Here is a 17,873-nt window from a genome sequence, read left to right on the forward strand (position 1 = left end):
TTAACATTAACACGAACCGCTCTAGTTTTCAGTTTGTAAACATGACGGTAGCAGTTTTTGACGGGTAGCACCGACCGTTAGACATCGTTGTTTAGCCGTGCTACTGTAGGAAAATCTGACGAGGAAGCACAGATCGTCAGAACACCGGCCGTAGGCGCGAATGCATACTGACCGACGTCATGACGTCATTGATTTAGTTAAAAAAAACCTGTTGTTTAACTTTCGGTTCTTCCCTCGACTATTCTTGAAAAACAGAAAATAGAATAGCTTCTCATCACAACACCTAATTGGTGTTAGACTGCATTTAATCTGTAGTGGATCGAGTGCATCATATGGGTTTGCAGTGAACTGTTGTAATATTTTTATTATTCAGGCGGTTTTCTCCGCCTGAAGTGGTGTTTCGCTTTTATCTAAATAACATTCAGGTTAAATGTTATTTAGATCATTAATTATCCAACAACAACCAGTTAATTTACCAACAAGTCTTTACCTATGTTTATTCCTCTCATCATGGACAAAAAGTCCTGTGAATTTGGAGACATTTGTTCTTTTTTTGCAAAAGTTACCAGGGGGGAAACCAAATATTTCAGTCGTCTGAAATAATCGGTTCCCCCTCTAAGACATGGGACAAAAATAATTTACCAACAACTCCTTAACTGTGTTTATTCCTCTGTATTATGATATTATTGGCACATTTTATTTTTAAAAGAATGATGTCTTTTTGTTTTTTAATGAGAAATATTTGCCCCTCTAAATAATTCTGTTAATAGATAAGTCATTATTTACGGAGACACAGGGGGAACCGTATCTGATGGGGGAACGCGGCTCGACGTAACAGCAACAACTCGAGCACATTGCTGCCCCCTATATGTCAAGAGGACAAATAACATCTTTTCTGTTCAAATTGCCAACCCGCCACAGTGGCGTGTGTGTTGATCAAATTCACCCGCCACTTCAAATATTTACCCGCATTTGGCCGGTGGCGGGTGCTAATTTCCACCCCTGTACCTGCCTATTATTAGAAAACTAACTTCCAGAGAAAACTGATGCTATTTGAAAGGCAAACATTCCCACAATGCACAGCTTTTCATTTAACACATTTAGATGGGTGGTAAAAAATCTTTTGCAACTTTCAGGCCCTTCTGACAGAGTTTAGCTTACAGCCAGTAATCATCAGCGCTCCACTCTGCTCTACTGTTTCTCTTCCTCAACTTCCCAAACAAGACGGTTGTTGCCAAAGTGTGGCTGGATCCACACTTGAAGAGAAAAGTCTCAAAACTTTCCTCAAGTGGTGTACTTCTCACTATTTTTGGAGAGCTGTCTATCTGTTCCACCTCTGTGTTTCTGAAAAGTCCTTCCTGCTTGTGAAAATCCTCTTCTAGCTCCTTTGTTTTATCAAAGCTCCAGGTGCTTAAAGTTGCACAAATCCAGTGATCTCACCTTTGCCCAGATCCTGCAGGATATTGTCATATTCCTCTCAGCAGAGTCCAATCCAACTCTTCATTCCAATACTTCCTTCCTTGTTGTTCTCACCGTTCACCTGCTGCCTGATCACTGAATCCCTGTGCAGCACCGAACAGTTTATTTATAGTTTGTTGTTGCTCTTGTCTTCCTGCAGGCTTTCTCTTAGACCAGAGGTCTCCAATCCTGGTCCTCCAGTGCCACCATCCTGCATGTGTTACTTGTTTCCCTGCTCCAACACACCTGATTCAGTGGTTAAATCACCTCTTCATGTTCTGCAGAAGCCTGTTAATCACCCATTGATTCAAATCAGGTGTGTTGGAGCAGAGACACAAGGAAAACCTGCAGGATAGTGGCCCTCCAGGATCAGGATTGGAGACCCCTGTCTTAGACAGTCAAGGACCTAAAACACAGATTGCTGATCTCCCAGGTTAAAGAGTTTATCTCACAATATGTATGCATAATTTAGTATAAAACAGAACTATAAACCCTTAAAAGTCTCCAGAATGCAGAAATGTGGTTCCTCTAAGTGAATTTTTGTCATGTTTAAACTAATCTTTCTAGTCATTGTAAAGTTTCAGAACTGCCTGTCAGTCAGTTCTCTGTACACTTATCTCTGTCTGTAAATGTTACCAGATAATTTGGTGTTAAATAAGTGGCATCTGATTAATTACATGAAACTACCTCATCATCCTCGCTCTGTGGTAAGAAGAGCAAATTGCAAGAAAGACAAAGAGGAAGTCCCAGGCCGGTTATGAGCCAAAACATTGTTTTTAAATGAAACGAGAGAGACAGAGAGAGGAGATGGAAAAAAGTGGAGGCTGGCAGAGAGGGATGGGGTATGATTTTGTGAGTTTTGAGGGTCGCAGAGAGAATCTGCTACAGAACAGATGAAAGGAGCCTTTGGTTTCGTGATGAGTCACCTGGTGACATTTAAGTGAAGAGTCCCCTGACACACTTCTGGTGTCTTTTCATTCTTGTGTTCAGAGGGTCGCAGGTAACATCATATTCTGTCATCTTCTCCTCCACGGTAAGTAAAGACAACACGTTACCTTTGAGAACAGACGTTTGATGAGTTTCTCTTCACTGTGAACGATCAACCCTTTATTCTGCTTGAATGTGCACCACAGTTAGAGGATTTATAAAAGCAGAACAGAGTTTCTTCTTCACTGTTACGTTTTTTTTTAAATGTAAAATGAAAAATGTGGTGCTGCTGCAAAACTGGAGAACTTTGACTCGCTTCTCGTTTCTTTCAGTGTCTTTCTGTATCAACATGTGAAGACATCTGACACAATCAATAATCTTTTTCCTCCTCCTCTTCACTTTTCTTATTCTCCTCCTCCTACTCCTCTCTCTCTTGTTTGCCTCTTCCCAGATGCAGCCTTTCTGTTATTTCACGTTCTCCTTGCTGTGCAGCCTTCTCGGGCTCTCCATTTCGTGTCACAGCAATGAGTACGCTTGGCCGACAGGAACAGAAAAACTTTGTTGTCCCAAGTGTTCGCCAGGTACGGTCACCACGTTTCATTCTTAAAAACCGCCAAAGATTTGATTGTAAAAGCTTTTAACCATAAACTGCTGTGTGTGCCTCAGGTTCTTATATGGACTCACGCTCAGAAACCATATGTGACATTAAGTGCAATCCCTGCACAGGTGAACGGTACATGGATGACTACAATACAGAGATGAGCTGCAATATTTGTGATTCTTGCAACGAACGTGAGTAACTAGGCACTTCTTGCTCTTTGGAGAGGACACTCATTTGACAGCTTTCAGAGCAAAATCAGAAACTATTTTAGTAGCAGCTTTGCTCTGTTTAGTTAAAAGAAATGACAAAACTACTGTCTGACTTTGCTAAATTGTTCTTTATTAAATGATGTGTCACAGCAGATAACACGAAAAGTGAACTGGGCTCTTACATCAGCTGAATGCACATTTGACTGACACACTATCATCAGATGAGCTGTCTGGTTTTGATTTGAAGATATAAAAGCTCATTTCTGTAAAAATACTACATCTCTTTACGTCCCTCCCTTGTGGTTCTTCTTCGCTGTGTGAACTCTGACAGGCTTTTGAGTGTGATGTGGGAATGACTCATCTGTCGCCACGGCCACTAAATTTGACCAGTTTCAGAGCAAAACCCAAAGCACGACTGACTGTTAGCTGTTAGTCAGCTACTAACTGTAGATCAGGATTTCAGAGAAGTTTACTAGCAGAAGAAAATATCACACGTGTGAGGGAATTTCCCGTTTGTCAAGAAGGGGGGAGAGATACTGTCAGACAGAGAAGAAAGAGAAGAAGGAAGGTGGTCTGTGTAAACATCTGTGAACCAGCTCAGAGTTTGGATTCTGCAGCAAAAACTTGTGTTTTTAAATCTGAATGCACTTATTTTGTTTAATGGCTGCCTGTTACGACCTAAAAGTAGAGCAACGTCTGATCAGCGGAAAGAAAGAAAAACACACACATAAAAAAAAGAAAAACGTCGGAAAGAAACTCAGATGCAAATTTTACGTCCTATGTTCTTCTTCGGGTCTGCGTGCCGGTGCAGGTGAACAAAAACAGCCTGTTGTGCTTATTTCTAAATGTCACCGTGGAAACAGAAGAAACTCAATGAGGGCAACGTTGAGAGTCTCAGTCTGAATTATACGCTCATAAACATTCATTCATTTTATTTTTTTTTTACTATTTAAAAGCTTTATCTCCTGATTTATCGCAAACTCAGGGCCTTCTGCAAGACACTGTAAAGTCTTATTTTACAGTGACTATAGCTTTTTTTAACCAGACAAACAGATTTTGGTGACATGTGCTTGCCTAAAAGAAAAAAACAACAAAAAAAAACAGTTTGAGTTGAAATATCAGCTTCAGAATCTTTAGGAACACAGGAAGGTGGGTGTTTAAATGTCAAAAAACTACGCCATTGGGGCCTTTATAATAATTAATACATACAAAAACAACTTTAAGTGGAAAGGATTACACCCACATGCTGACCATGCAGTGCAAACGTTCCTGCAGTCTTTAACAAAAGGTTAAGAGCTTTTTTGCAAAAAGTTGCCATAACGAAGGCCTAGTTCCCTCTACCTTTGACTTGACATTAATAGATGATCTGTTTTGTAGCTTCTGACAACTACAAGCATCACATATCTAATATTATATTCAACTGTCTTGCAAATTGTATCTTAATTGTGACAGTTTATTGAACTGTTAGCTTCCAGGATTAAATTCAGCTTTGCATTTTTCACAGAAATGTTGAAAATCAGTTTTTGACTGACTGCAAAGCCTTTAGTCTCCCCAAAACTGGTCATAAACATTTGTTTTGTGATGACTCCGTGGAAGTCATGTATGTAGTTTTCTGTTTGCTAATTTGTGACTTCAAACCAGAAACTGAAGCATTTTGTAAAAAAGAAACTGTTTTATCAAAGGGAAATGATGTTTTCGCTGAGAAATAAGAGTTTTGTATATAGCTTCAGGAAAGAGGTGATAATATAACCGTCTTATGACTGAAATCTAGAATCTGTTCCCCCCTGAGACCCGGTGCGTGAGTCATTTAGCGTTTTCTTATACGTGTCATGACTTAGAGCCCCTCTCTTTGCATAAGAGACTTTTAATTATTGGGATTTATTTTTATGTACGTTATTTTTAACCGTGGCTTTTTCTCCTCCTCAGCCAATTTTGTGACCGAGTCCAGCTGTAATTCCACCAGTAACACTGTTTGTAAGTGTAAAGCTGGTTACAAATTCAAAGATGAGTCCCGCACAAAGTGTGTGCCGATACCGACAACGACCAAACCCACCTCCCCTCCGGGCACTACAGGTGAGACACACCTGCTTTCAGCCTCAGTGGACAGAAACACGAGACACTTAAGACTCACCTGCAGGGCTGCATGAGGAAACTAAATTTGTTGGATTTTTTTTATACGTAAACACACAAATGCAGCATCATGATTCAGAGGAACACTTTAAACTTTCTGCTGCGACAGAAGTAGTTATAAATAGTTTCTGTTTCTATGTTTGCTGCACCACATCCAGTATGATTGTTGGGTGTGGTAGGAAATGTGGTCGTGTGCGTTTGTGAACTCATTTTACTCTGATAGTATCCGGTTTGTAAAAGCCTGAGCAATTAATGATCAGCAATGAAATACAATTACATGATTTGTGGTAACTTTGAAGTGATGTTTGTGGAAAAGGTGGAACAAAACGAGGATTAACTCCACAACAATCTGCACCCTTTTCACTGACGAGCAACACTGGCCTGCTTGAACTTGCCAGATTACCACAATGAAGGCAAAAAAACACATAAAAGATCTTTCAGCATTAAACTACAAATATGATCATTTTACTCTGCAATAAGCAGCAAAATGGAATAATTTGTTGAGAGGATTTCCCTTTTAATATAAAGCTTTAGTCACTCTAACTCTCTCATTTATTGCATTTTTAAATGTTTTACGGAATATATTATGATATTATTTTAGTTCAAAGTGACTGCTCTCAACACCTGTTCATTTTAAAACAAATAGCTGTTTTCATTTTCCTCAAGAACTCATACTTTGGGGTAAAATAAAAAAAATGTTTTTGTTAATTGTTTTAGAAGGAAACAAAGAAATGAGAAATTCCTTGAATTAAGGAGCCTTTGTTATGATTAAATATTTCACAAGTTAGTGTTAAAGGGCTGTCTCTGTGGAATGATTATTAACAATTAATATCTTACCTGTTGTAGATAGCTCATTGAATGACCTCAGTTTGGGGAAATAAGAGTTTAATTCTGACTGGACTGACGAGTTAAAACAGCTCCAATCTCAAAACTTTCATATTGATTCATGTAAACTGTACCTTATAAACCTTTACGCCATCATTAGTTTTGAATACAGAGTTATTCCAAAAATATATTATGTTATTTCTTTACTTTAGTTGCATTTAAGAATGAGGTAAAAAAAAAAAAGAAGAAAACTTTGGTAAAGATCAGAAACTTGACTTTAATTTAACACATTAAATAATAATAAATGCACATAAAATCTAATTTCCACTATAATTTTGTCATTAAAGGAACCGATTAGAGATTCTACATAGACATTTATTTGTCTTGCAATCATTTCTGGAGTTTATTTTGCTCCATTTTGCTTGTTTTGTTGAAAAAACAGTCTTGTGTTACACATTGTGAGTTTTGACACTGTAACCGCGGAAACATACAATAACATGGAAATATTACAGTGGAAACGGTTCGTTACATCAAATGAAGGTAAATGAGCTCAACTGTTTTAAATGCTCTGAGCTCGGGTGTTGGTTTACCCTGCAGTAACCGTGGAGAAGGGACACGCACACACACATGCACACACACATGCACACACACATGCAAACTTTGAAGGGGATTTTGAACAGGAGGTCTTGTCTTATCAGAGCGTGCTCTGTGATTCATTTTGCTTCTGAAATCTTAAGTACAGCACTGAACTGATAAGTCTTTTTTTCTCTGTTCCTTTCAGCCACTTCCCGGGCCCCTGCTAAACCAAACAAAGGTAAGCTAACTCTAACATGAAACCCAAAATGGCCAACATTTAACTCTCCCTAAAATGTTTAAATTATGTATTATTACAGAACCGATGTGGTTCCTGGTGGTCATTGTCATTCTGTGTGCTGGAATCACTCTGGTTATTCTGACAAAAATCAAATCATTTCTGCACTGGATCCGGTCCAATCACGGTCAGTACAACATCTTTATGAAGGACATTACTCTACAGCAACATTCAAAGATGGAACATTTTTAAAACCCTTTAAACAGTTTTCTGCATTTTAACTTTATACAGTAGATTGGATTGTTTATTTTTTTATTTATGTACACAATTATTCACAATGAGAATGCAAAAAATAAAGTAAAAACCCATGTTTTTAAAGGCTCTATAGATATTTTTTTAGAAAAAGAAAAAGTTGAAATATATGTTATTACCTGCTGTAGGTAATATTTTTGCCTGTATCTGAATTTGTTTGTGTGTTATCAAAATATCCCATAAACCAGTGGACAGATTTTAATGAACATTCAGAAAATAGTTATTAGAGGTACATCTATACCTGAATAATTTTTGTCTGTCACAGATAATTGAGCTTAGCAAACACAGAAGTGGCTAAAACTCTGTCAGCTTTATAGACACTGAGCTAAAGTTTGATGTGGTAGTAGCTGAGAGTCGTTCCCAACACATACTCTGAGCATGAGATCTCGCATAATCTTGTTTTAAAGACTGACCAAAGTGACAACAACTCTGTCGTCTCTCAACAAAAGATGATCTTATATCACATAAAAGATCAACGTGCATACCTTTAAGGAAAGCTAAGTCTTTAACTTTCTGAAAGGTGTTCAGAGACCTTTCTGGTGTCTCCTGCTTTTAGCTCATTTCATATAATAAAGAGTCTGATTACTGTTTATATCTTCAGGTTTATGAAATACAGTTTGTCTGAACTGCTATGAAATATTTGGCAATAAAGTTGTTTTAAGGCAAATTCAGTCCACTTTGGTCTTGGTTCAGATTAAACTTTCAAAGAGCTATCTACAACAGGTAAGATATTAATTGTTCAAAACATTTCCACAGAACCCCACTTTAAGGCTGCTACTACTAAAAAAAATGTTTCTGCTAAGTCCTGAGTGATAAAAATGATTTTGCTTTGTCATTGTGGAAAACTGCAATTAAATATGTTTAGGGAAAAAAACTGAATCCTGTTCAAGACAAGTCTACAACAAAGAAATAAAAAATCTTTGTCCAAACTGATCAAATGATCGTATTTTGTCAGGGTAATAATCCTTTAACCTAAATCTTATAATTTTCCCCTTTTTTTCTTGTCGCTCAGGTTACTTTTTGGCAGAGAAAGCTTCCACAGAGCCTTCGTGTGCAGAGGACGAAGATGTGTCCAAACCCGTCCAGGAGGTGTGTGGGAAATGTGACCAACCCATCGACGTATGAATGAAAGATTAGCTCCTGAATCTAGCTGGGTAAACAAAAAAAAATAAACAGACAGAAGAACATTTAGTGGAAACAAGACAGATCCAAACACATCTGCTCTAACGACGGACAATTATGACAAATGAAGACAAACGGCGCAATCATCCATTTCAAGGACAACAAACAGGACAGCGTATGGTTCGAGATGGACGCTGTTTTCTGGGAGGAAGTTTGACATCTGTAACAATAAGATGACAAGTGAAAACACAGGAATTGAGAACCTGGAGGATTCATAATCTCTGATTACAGAGCGGGATAGTTTTAGAGTTATGCATGATCTGTGCAGACTGTTGCTAAAAACGGGTATGTACTATAGTACAAAAAATATACAGTAAATATGCACTTGTGCCTACATATAATACTAGTGAAAGGATTCTCACTCAAAAAATCACTTTGTCTCCAAACCTTAAACCTCTTGCTAAATAGGTATATTAACCTATAAACACATACATATTGGATATATGCGTGTTTACATATAAATATATGGATTGTATATATGTATAAAGACTTTCAGCTGCAGTTTTTAACAGTCACATGTGACGGGGTTGTATAACATGCATACACGTTTATGACTCTGTTTTCTTTATTCAAAATAAAAAAAACTTTTTTTCACTCAAAATGTTTACAAGTACTAAAGCTGACACAGCTTATTTGGAAGTATTTACAAAGTTTGTTAAGTAATAACTTATAATAGAAGATTATATTCCACAAAGAGCTTTTCCAGAACCTGCAGGGAATATTGTGAGGCTTCAGTTTTCCAGAGGAAGATGATTCGTCTCCACACACGTCTGCGGTTGATTTTACAGTTTTGTAATGTTTTGTAAGAGAAGTGGATCCTCTGAGCGAAGGGATTTCCTTTAAAAACAAATCCTCTGGGATGTTTATGAGACGTCACAACCCTTCCTCCTTGGACATGTGGTAGTCCTTTCCTTGCTCCTGGGAGGGGAAGAAAATGTTGTCCGCCTCCCCGCTCCTCTCCTCCTCAGACAGAGGAACGCTGGGCGAGGGTGTCGGATGAAACACGGGACAGCCTTTCTCATCCTCGTCCTCGTTCCTCGCTTTCTCCGTTCTCGTTGGCCCCACTTGACCCGTGAACTGACTGAGCAGGCTGAAGATGACCGTTCCCGGGTTGTGGACGTGGACTGGGCCTGCAGAGACATGAAAAACAAGCAAAAAAAAAATTAGAATGACTAGCATTTCCTAATGGAATGGATATCGCCCGCCACCGTTCAATCCGGAGTTTAAAACTAAGATATTCTCATTTTGAGAAATGATGACACCTTAGCCTTTTCAGTATAGCAATATCTTGACATGGAGGACATGAAGGTAGTTGGAGTGAGGACAGAGGACGCAGGAAACAGTAAGATAGAGGAGGATGACTCAATGTGGCAACCCCTGAAAAGGAACCAGTCGAAAGAAAAAGAGGAAGAAGAAGATAGTAAAATCTTGTGCAACCTATTAGATCTCGGAGTATGTGTTAGGAATGACTCAGCTCAGTTATAACATTTCATTTTAGGTTGATTAGCTGTGGCATCCATCTGAAACTAAGCTGAAGGCTGTGTTCCAATTGTCCACTCGTTCACTACGCAGTGTCCTAGATGGTGAGTCAGCCATTTTGTAGTGCTGTTTAAAACTTTTACTCCATTATATAGTTGTTCTAGAACCGGTCAGGTGGTTTAGTAAAAGTAGTGCACCGAAGTTGTCAGTGGAAATAAATGAATATAATGAATTGCGGCCCCAAAACGAGAAGCTAATAGAGGCTAATTGTTGCGATTTTCAGACTCGTTAAAAACATCTTTAATTATCTGGATGTCTCTAACAAAAAGCGTCTTGTCTCCTTCACTGTCTGAGCTGTGGAGCTTTGGAAATTATTAGGAAAATGTGAGCTAGACTATATTTGAAACTTTTCATTCTAAATGTGAAACATGTTCAAAGTTATAAAGCTGCACTCATTTTTTATTGTTTGCACACACAACGGTTGTTCTGCACAGAAATGTTTTGTAGTCAATACGAATTCATAAATTTTTGAATACTGAAGATTGTGGTATAGTTACAGCTGCAGTCTGTGATTGTGTAAATAAAGAAAATGTGACTAAAAGTGTAACGGATTTGTGTAAATAAATGTTATGGAGACTGATTGTGTTAATTACATTTTACCAGTCCTAACCAGTGTTCCAACTTATCTTCTCAGCGTTTATTTACGCAAATACCGGACTGTGCGTACTAGTTCCATAAGGATGACGTGCACATTATGTTCAAGTACTGTTAGAAATGTGAAATCACTGCACTGTCCCCTTTCCCTAATATAATCTACTCTATAGTGAGAGAACGAGTGAACACAGGCCAAAAGTTAATCTGTTGTAGACGAACATCCAGTGATTACTTTCTGAGAGTTTCATTAAAATTCATCCAGTGGTTCATGAGATATTTTGCTCCCAAGGTCTGTTAGTGTGTGTTGGGGAGTGACTCTCAGCTACTACCACACCAAGTTTTATCTCAATATCTGTTAAAATGACTGAGCTATAGCCGTTTTTGTGTTTGCTGATGTAAATTAGCTATGGCAGCCATCATGAACCAGGCTGACTCCAAAACTTAAGTAGCTGTAGCTCTACAACCAATATTTAGTTTCTAAGAGTTTCATGAAAACGCACTGACTGGTTTAAAAGATATTTTGCTAACAGACAAACACACACACACACACACACACATTGCCTTTCATGTTGGCTGGACATAATAAAAAGCACATGAAGGGGTGTTTTAAGTTATCTGTTTTAACCTCATTTATAACATCTGAGTACAGCTTTTAGACGTACAATAGCTGCATTTTAACTTTTCATTCTCTGACTCAACACCATGAGTCAAAGGTTTCACATGAAAAATCATCGTTTTACTCAGCAGTACCTAAACTGGCAGCTGAAAGCGGCGAAGTCTGCTGCTTCGCACTGAGTGAGCCTTTGGGGAACTGATGAGTTGCCTCCTTCGACGGGTGAGAGGCATCTTGTCCTTCCTGGAGAAGAACGAAACCGTCAGAATGTGGGAAACACAAGAAAACGTGGATTAAACTGTAAAGAAACACGACCGGATCCTGAACTTACCTCACTGCACAGCTTTGCGATGGCTGAAAAGAAAAAAAAAAAAAAAAAAAAGAAATGATGAGTAACAGGAAAGCTAGTTTCAGGCATTCGGTGATGACTCAACATTTACATCATTTATGGAGCAGCAAGAGTCAGAAAACATTTGCAAACCTCATGACAAATTTGTAACATATTCATTTAAGCTCTTTTCGGTTTCAAATGTTTGTTGTTTCTCAGAGGTGATTCAATCAAGGAGTTCGGCTCCAGAAACCGTCTTGGATGTAAAGAAAACGGCCCGTCTTACTTTGCTTGAAACACGTTTCGTCTCGGGGGCCACGGATGCAGAGCAGGGCGACGACGGCCACGCATACAACGAAAACCAACGGACACAAAATGGCTGTCAGCTGAGCGTTTGTGTGTTCTGAGACAGAAAATACACAAAGAAATGGTTAAAGTGGCACTGAAGTTTCTCCCTGTTCACCGTCATGTTGATATGAAGTGTTAAACACACTATTCTACAAAAGAAACTCAGGCCTAGAAAAGCAAACATATAAATAAAATTAAAAATAGAGCAATGATGAGGGTTGGACATTTTGTTTTAGGGTATTGTTACAATCCTGAGTTTATTTAAATCTCCTTGATCTTAAGCCCATCTGTTTTTTTTGTCTGTTTCTGAACTGTTCAGTGTTTTTCTTCTCTTTTTAGAGGAACATGACTAACAAAATGTACAAAAAATTATATTAAAAATGCCTTTGAAAAGCCTGGATTGATTTACCTATAACTTGCTGATATTTGTGTGGAAAATTTCTGTATTGTAAAAGTTTGTAAAATCCCTAATTATTTACCCCCACAAGTTAGTTTGACTCAGTGCTGATGAACAGAAATACAAGAAGTTGACCTCGTGACACACTTTGAAACAGCTTTCTAATCAGAATAATGAAACCAACAAAGAAGGAAAGACACATAACAAATCTTAGTAAATTGTTTTTAAAACACTCAAAATAATTTGGTTATTAGTCCATGAAAGGTTAATTTGATTTATGTTTGTTTTTGTTCAGTTAAGTTTTGAATAAAACAGAAATGAGTTAAATTGAGTGTCTGAGCCTGAAGGTCTGCAGTGAAACCGTGGACTCAACATTAGTTAGAGGAATCGTGGAAATTTTATGCTAAATGCTTTATTTTCCTGATTAGAAAAGTTGCTTTTTTATGTTAAATTACTGGATCAAGTAAATGAAAACAGAGGTCACAGTTTATTTCCAGTCACTACCAAAATCAGCCTCTGTAATCAGAAACTCAGTTTGGAGAAACAGACTAATTCTGACCCGAATGACGAGCTAACGGCTAATCCAAGCAAGAATAAAGTGGATTTCTACCATTTTAAAACAGCTCCATTCTCCATAGCTTTAGAGCTGTTCACAAAAAAACACTTTTGCATCGCACAGTTATTCCCGTAAAAACATCCTAATATCCCAGCTGGAAGTGTCTCCAGGCTGAACCAGAAGTGCTACAGCTAGTTGCCTCTGTGTAAATGAGGGTGTGATGCAAATAAAACTGAAGTGTCATGTTGGTCACAGACAGTGCCTCAGAGAAACCTGCTTGGAGGCAGAATCTTTATCAGCATTATGAAAACATGTTTGTCTCTGTGTAAACTGGATTATTGTTGCTTTACTCTCACAGAAAGATCCAGATTACAACGATTCCTGAGCCGAAAGCTGTATATAATAATACTGCACCCAATACACGATCCTGGAAGTTAAACTAGAAAGAAAAAGACTCCAGTTGATTTTAAATAGCTTTTACGTTGCTGCTGCATGTTCAGATACTCATTTTCCTATTACGTTTAGCTATAATTTGTTATTTCATACTTGAAAGAAAGGTCATAATGCACCATGATTGTTTGCAGGAGACTTAAAATCCCGAGTGTGCAGACTCTGGTCCCAAAAACACACAACAAGGCAGCTCAATTCCCAACAATGGGAGAATGCAGGACGTTTGGTCTGTCAACAGATGCGTCTGTGGTCCGAACCACTTAAAACCGCATCATTTGTTCAAATAAAAGTGTAAATCTTTGAGCCCTTACTATGAAGTAAAACACACTGAACAGATTGAGTTGTTTTAAAACAAAAGTGATCCAGTTTGGTTTTGACCCTGATCTGACTAGCTGCTACCTCACCAACCTGTTTTTAAAAAAATAAAAACTCTATTTCTTGTTCAAAAAGTGATCTTCAACCTTACAGAACCCCACTGTAAAAAGTCCAAACTATTCCTTCATCATCTGTACCATATATTGTTAAAATTAAACAAATTCTTCAAGATACTTCACAAATAAATAAAAAAATTTAAAAACTCTACTTTGACAACTTAGAGAAGATTATATTTGTCTCCACAAACGTCCAAAGGAGTCGTCTCAAACCTGTTTTAGTCTGGAGATGCTGTAAGCGTCGGGGTAAGTGTGTTTCTAACACTGGATAGTTTTCAGATATTTCTCCTCACTCTCAAACACACTCACCTTTATGAGGACTAGAGCCAGGATCTGGTGTCGGGACCGGCTGGGGGCCACATCTGTGAGATAAGGACATAAAATTTACTAAATATGTGATAAAAGTAACTGTGAAACAACACCGTAACTCTGACTGCATTCTCTTAATTCAACTCAGAGATTTATTTAGTGTTTAACTAAAAATGGAGGGCAAAGCGGGACTCACTTTGGGGGCCGACAGGGTTCTGTTTGACCCGGAGGAGAGGACTCAGTTTCACCTCTGCCTGAGCTCTCTGCTGCAAAACAGAAATGTTTAGTCCAGGTTTCAGCCATCAGAGAACCAAAAAACAATGACAATATTGCTAACTTAGATTTAGATTTCTACATTCTTCTTGTTGAAATGACAAAAAGAAAATTCACTTCTTTGAGCTCTTGTTTAGGATTTAAGACTCCATGAACTCCAGCAGCTCAGTTTCGCTTCTCAACCTGCGGCCTCGTTGTTTATCAAATCTCAGTGTTCTTCCGTTTCCTCTCATTGTTCCTTTTTCCGCCGATTAAAAACACAGAAAACTCTCTCGCGTACACAAACACTTTCAATCTTCCTTAAAGAGTTGCTGACTACCTTTCAGCCACTTGAGGGCAGTGAGAATTTATATTTTTGTTGTTTCGGTGGTGTGAGAGTGAAGTGAAGGTGTAAGGCTGCCATCCTCAAAACAAAACAAGATGCTGAAATTTGTGGTAAACCTTTGGGTCTGTCACCTTAGGTGTTAAATTTACTGAAGTTTCTTCACATTTTCTGTTTCATTTGGTTCACTGTTATGATAGAAATATGTTATAGTTCCAGAATAATTACACCAAATCTCTTTAGAGAATATTCTTAACCCCGATTATTATACATGGAGATGTTTTCTGTTATTTCTAAACTCCATGTTTCAAATTGTTAATTTTTTTTAGCTGTCTGATAGGAGAAGAAATTATTAATAATTGTTCATATTTACAGGACATGGTTCAGAAACAGGACTTGTGATTTTGCATTTTCTATAAAAACAAGTTTTGTATTGCAAACCCAAAAAAACAATTTGACCATTTTTGACTAAATTAAATGTCCAGCATTTCGGTCAAACCTTGTAAATAACGGTACATGCAAAATCTCATGCAATTTTGTTAGTCATTCTTAGTATGTGGTGTGAATGACTCTCAGCTACTACTACTTCAAATTTAAGCTCGGTATCTGTAAAACAGACTGAATAACCATGTTTTGTTGGCATCTCGAACTGGATTGACTCCAACAGTTGTAGATGTACATCCAGTGATTATTTCTTAAGAGTTAAATTAATATCTGTCCAGTGGTTCGTGAGATATTTTGCTAACAGACAGAGTTTTTACCAACTAGCTAATGAAAAAATTTTAAACAAAGTTTTTGTGCAATCAATTATTGCTGCAAACGTGTTGGTGATCTGTCAGAACTACCCGTATACCAAAGTTTAGGTCAATATCTGTAAAATTGACAGATTGAGTTTCAGCCATTTTTGCGCTTTTTTAAAGTCAGTTGGCAGTGCCGGCCATCTTGAATTGACTTCAAAAGCAAATTAGTTCTCGATTCAAGTTTCATTCAAATCTGTCCAGTGGTTCATGAGATATTTTGGTAACAGACAGACAGAAGGAAACACAAACTGACACTGGCAAAAACACACTTCTGGCGATAAATAAACACATTTTCAGGAGCTCAAATCTAATATGACAGATTTCATCGATTTCATCAGCATTTACCTGGTGTGCTCTGGAGGCTTTCACACTTCCTGCAGTTGTTGGACACCGTGACTCTTTCGATGCATCTGAAACCAGGTTTGCACTCGCACTTCAGGGGCCTTGTGCTCATGCAGGTCTCAACCACTGTCAGGTTGTATTCTGAGACAGACAAAGAAGAGTTCAGCCACAGCTGATGATCACTTCTGCGTGCATGGAGCCCTCTGAGGTGAGAAGACTGCAAAGTGTTTTTCTGACCTGGAGAGCAGTCTCTGTAGCAGGGAAAGCACTGGTGCTCACTGTTCAACTGGGCGGTGTAAGTTCCTTTACGGCAGGGTTCACACACGTTACAAGACTTTACAAACTCACCTGTCAGAAAAAGAACAGAACCAAACCAGAACAACCGGATGTAAGCAGGTACCAGGAAAGCCTGAGGGCCTGAAGTGCATATTAATTGAGGATGTGGTCTTGTGCAGCATAATGTCATGGTGCAGCGTGCGTCATCTTTTTTTTTTAAATCAAGAAGGTAAAAAAAACAAAAACTGAGAAGATCAAAAGAAAGAGTTGTTTTTGACACTTAATTACTGCTGACTTGTTCAGTTATAAAATACGAGTTCAAACTAAAACAGAAAAACAGCTAAAAGAGTTTTTTTTTTAACTCCACAAAGATTTGTGTATTTCTTTACCTGCAGGACATTTTTTACATGTCCTTCCACCCTCCTTGTAGGTCTCCTCCATCTGTTGAAATTTGAACACAATTGACAATAAACCACAATATCATAATGCAGGTCACAGCAAATACGATCAACCTACATTTCATGTATGATGCAATATTTTTTGCGGTCATCAATTAGGCTTAATGAGATGATGATTTCTTTTATTATTATTACCGTGGGAAAGGCGAGCAGCAACTGAGCGGGTAACAGCACAGCTAAGATGTATTGCACAAAACCCATCCTGTTGGGAAAGAAAATGTAGAAAGTACACAAATAAATCTAAATATCCTTCCTATAAGGTTGTTATCTATAAATATCACATTCATAAAGCAAGACATCATCTTTAAAACTGACTTTAAACGTTTTCTTCAATCATAAGCAAACAAATTTACCTTCAGTGTGACGCTCCTCTCGTTCTGCTTCTTGTTTTGTTAACTTCCTCGAGGTGAGTTTAACCTTGTTTCTCTCTGTCGTCTCGCTCGCTCTAACCACCCTCTGTGTCATTGTTTCCTTACCTGGGTTTCTTCTTCCTGCCTTCCTGTCCCCTGCCCACTCAAACCGTGATGTTTTTACCTTTAGCTCCACAGAAAGAGACGTTGTCTGACTAACGTTTCGCCGTCAGTCTCATCTTTCCGTTCAAACCGTAAAAACTGACAAAGAATACAGACAGACAGTTCGCTGCACGAGTTGGCAAGTCGACGTGACAGACGAGCAGATCTTTCTGATAGCAGCAGGTGGTTTTTAGAACTGATTTGTTGTTGTTTTTTGTCATTTTTTATGTTGATTTATTCCTTTCTCTTTAGCTGAGTATAATGAACGAGAAATAAAAGGTTAGTTTGCTCAAACGCTAAAGAAGTGGTTCCCAACCCTGGTCCTCGAGGAACACTATCCTGCAAGTTTTCATTGTTTCTCTGCTCTTCAGCAGGTCTTCAGGTTCTGCAGAAGCCTGTTATTCACTCAGTCATTCAAATCAGGTGCGTCAAAACAGAGAAACAACTAAAATATGCAGGATAGTGTTCCTCAAGGACCACGGTTAGGAATCATTGCTCTAAAGAAAGGATAAAAACAGAAATCAACAAATAGGTTCAGCATGCGTTATCCTGAGCTGTGCCTCAGTTCTGCAGCTTTGACTTCAGACTGCTGGAGGACAAATAGACCACAGTTCCTCACTGTTTTCTCCATGTATATTTTTTGCCATCATTGCTGCGGTAATCTATGCCCTCTTTTTGTTGTTTTTTTCTTTTCCCATCGGAGTTAGTCCTGGTCCAAACCTTCTTTGTCTGCGTGTCTCATTCTCACTGTCTCACTCTCCTCTCTAACCCCTGATGGTTGAGGCAGATTGAGTCTGGTTCTGCGTCAGGCTACTTCCTGTTAAAAGGGAGTCATTCCACTCCACTGTCGCCCGTCGCCCTGCACTTGCT

At 38.4% G+C, this 17,873-nt stretch overlaps 2 protein-coding genes across 3 annotated transcripts; one reads left to right on the forward strand and one right to left on the reverse strand.

Annotated features, from left to right (window-relative positions):
* The first annotated feature begins 2,259 nt into the window (after nucleotides 1-2,259).
* cd27 (CD27 molecule) lies at nucleotides 2,260-8,464 on the forward strand. Its single transcript, XM_017415470.3, has 7 exons — nucleotides 2,260-2,491; nucleotides 2,837-2,966; nucleotides 3,052-3,177; nucleotides 5,122-5,268; nucleotides 6,932-6,964; nucleotides 7,044-7,148; nucleotides 8,286-8,464. The coding sequence occupies exons 2-7, from the start codon at nucleotides 2,837-2,839 to the stop codon at nucleotides 8,396-8,398; spliced, it is 654 nt and encodes a 217-aa protein (XP_017270959.1). The 5' UTR covers nucleotides 2,260-2,491; the 3' UTR covers nucleotides 8,399-8,464.
* Nucleotides 8,465-9,266: 802 nt separating this feature from the next.
* Nucleotides 9,267-17,310, reverse strand: si:dkey-260g12.1 (tumor necrosis factor receptor superfamily member 14). 2 transcript variants are annotated; one of them, XM_017415443.3, is made up of 11 exons: nucleotides 16,845-17,310; nucleotides 16,627-16,693; nucleotides 16,423-16,474; nucleotides 15,995-16,105; nucleotides 15,761-15,898; nucleotides 14,217-14,283; nucleotides 14,021-14,073; nucleotides 11,816-11,932; nucleotides 11,533-11,555; nucleotides 11,339-11,444; nucleotides 9,267-9,585 (listed from the first exon to the last, which is right to left on the reverse strand). In XM_017415443.3, exons 2-11 carry the CDS (start codon nucleotides 16,690-16,692, stop codon nucleotides 9,329-9,331), a joined length of 990 nt encoding a protein of 329 aa, XP_017270932.1. In that variant the 5' UTR covers nucleotide 16,693; nucleotides 16,845-17,310; the 3' UTR covers nucleotides 9,267-9,328. The 2 variants fall into 2 exon arrangements, with proteins under 2 accessions (XP_017270932.1, XP_017270931.1); XM_017415442.3 differs by having other exon boundaries at nucleotides 14,217-14,286; nucleotides 16,845-17,306.
* Nucleotides 17,311-17,873: the final 563 nt, after the last annotated feature.

This window comes from Kryptolebias marmoratus, linkage group LG16 (assembly GCF_001649575.2).
Source record: "Kryptolebias marmoratus isolate JLee-2015 linkage group LG16, ASM164957v2, whole genome shotgun sequence".
Classification (NCBI taxonomy): Eukaryota; Metazoa; Chordata; class Actinopteri; order Cyprinodontiformes; family Rivulidae; genus Kryptolebias; species Kryptolebias marmoratus.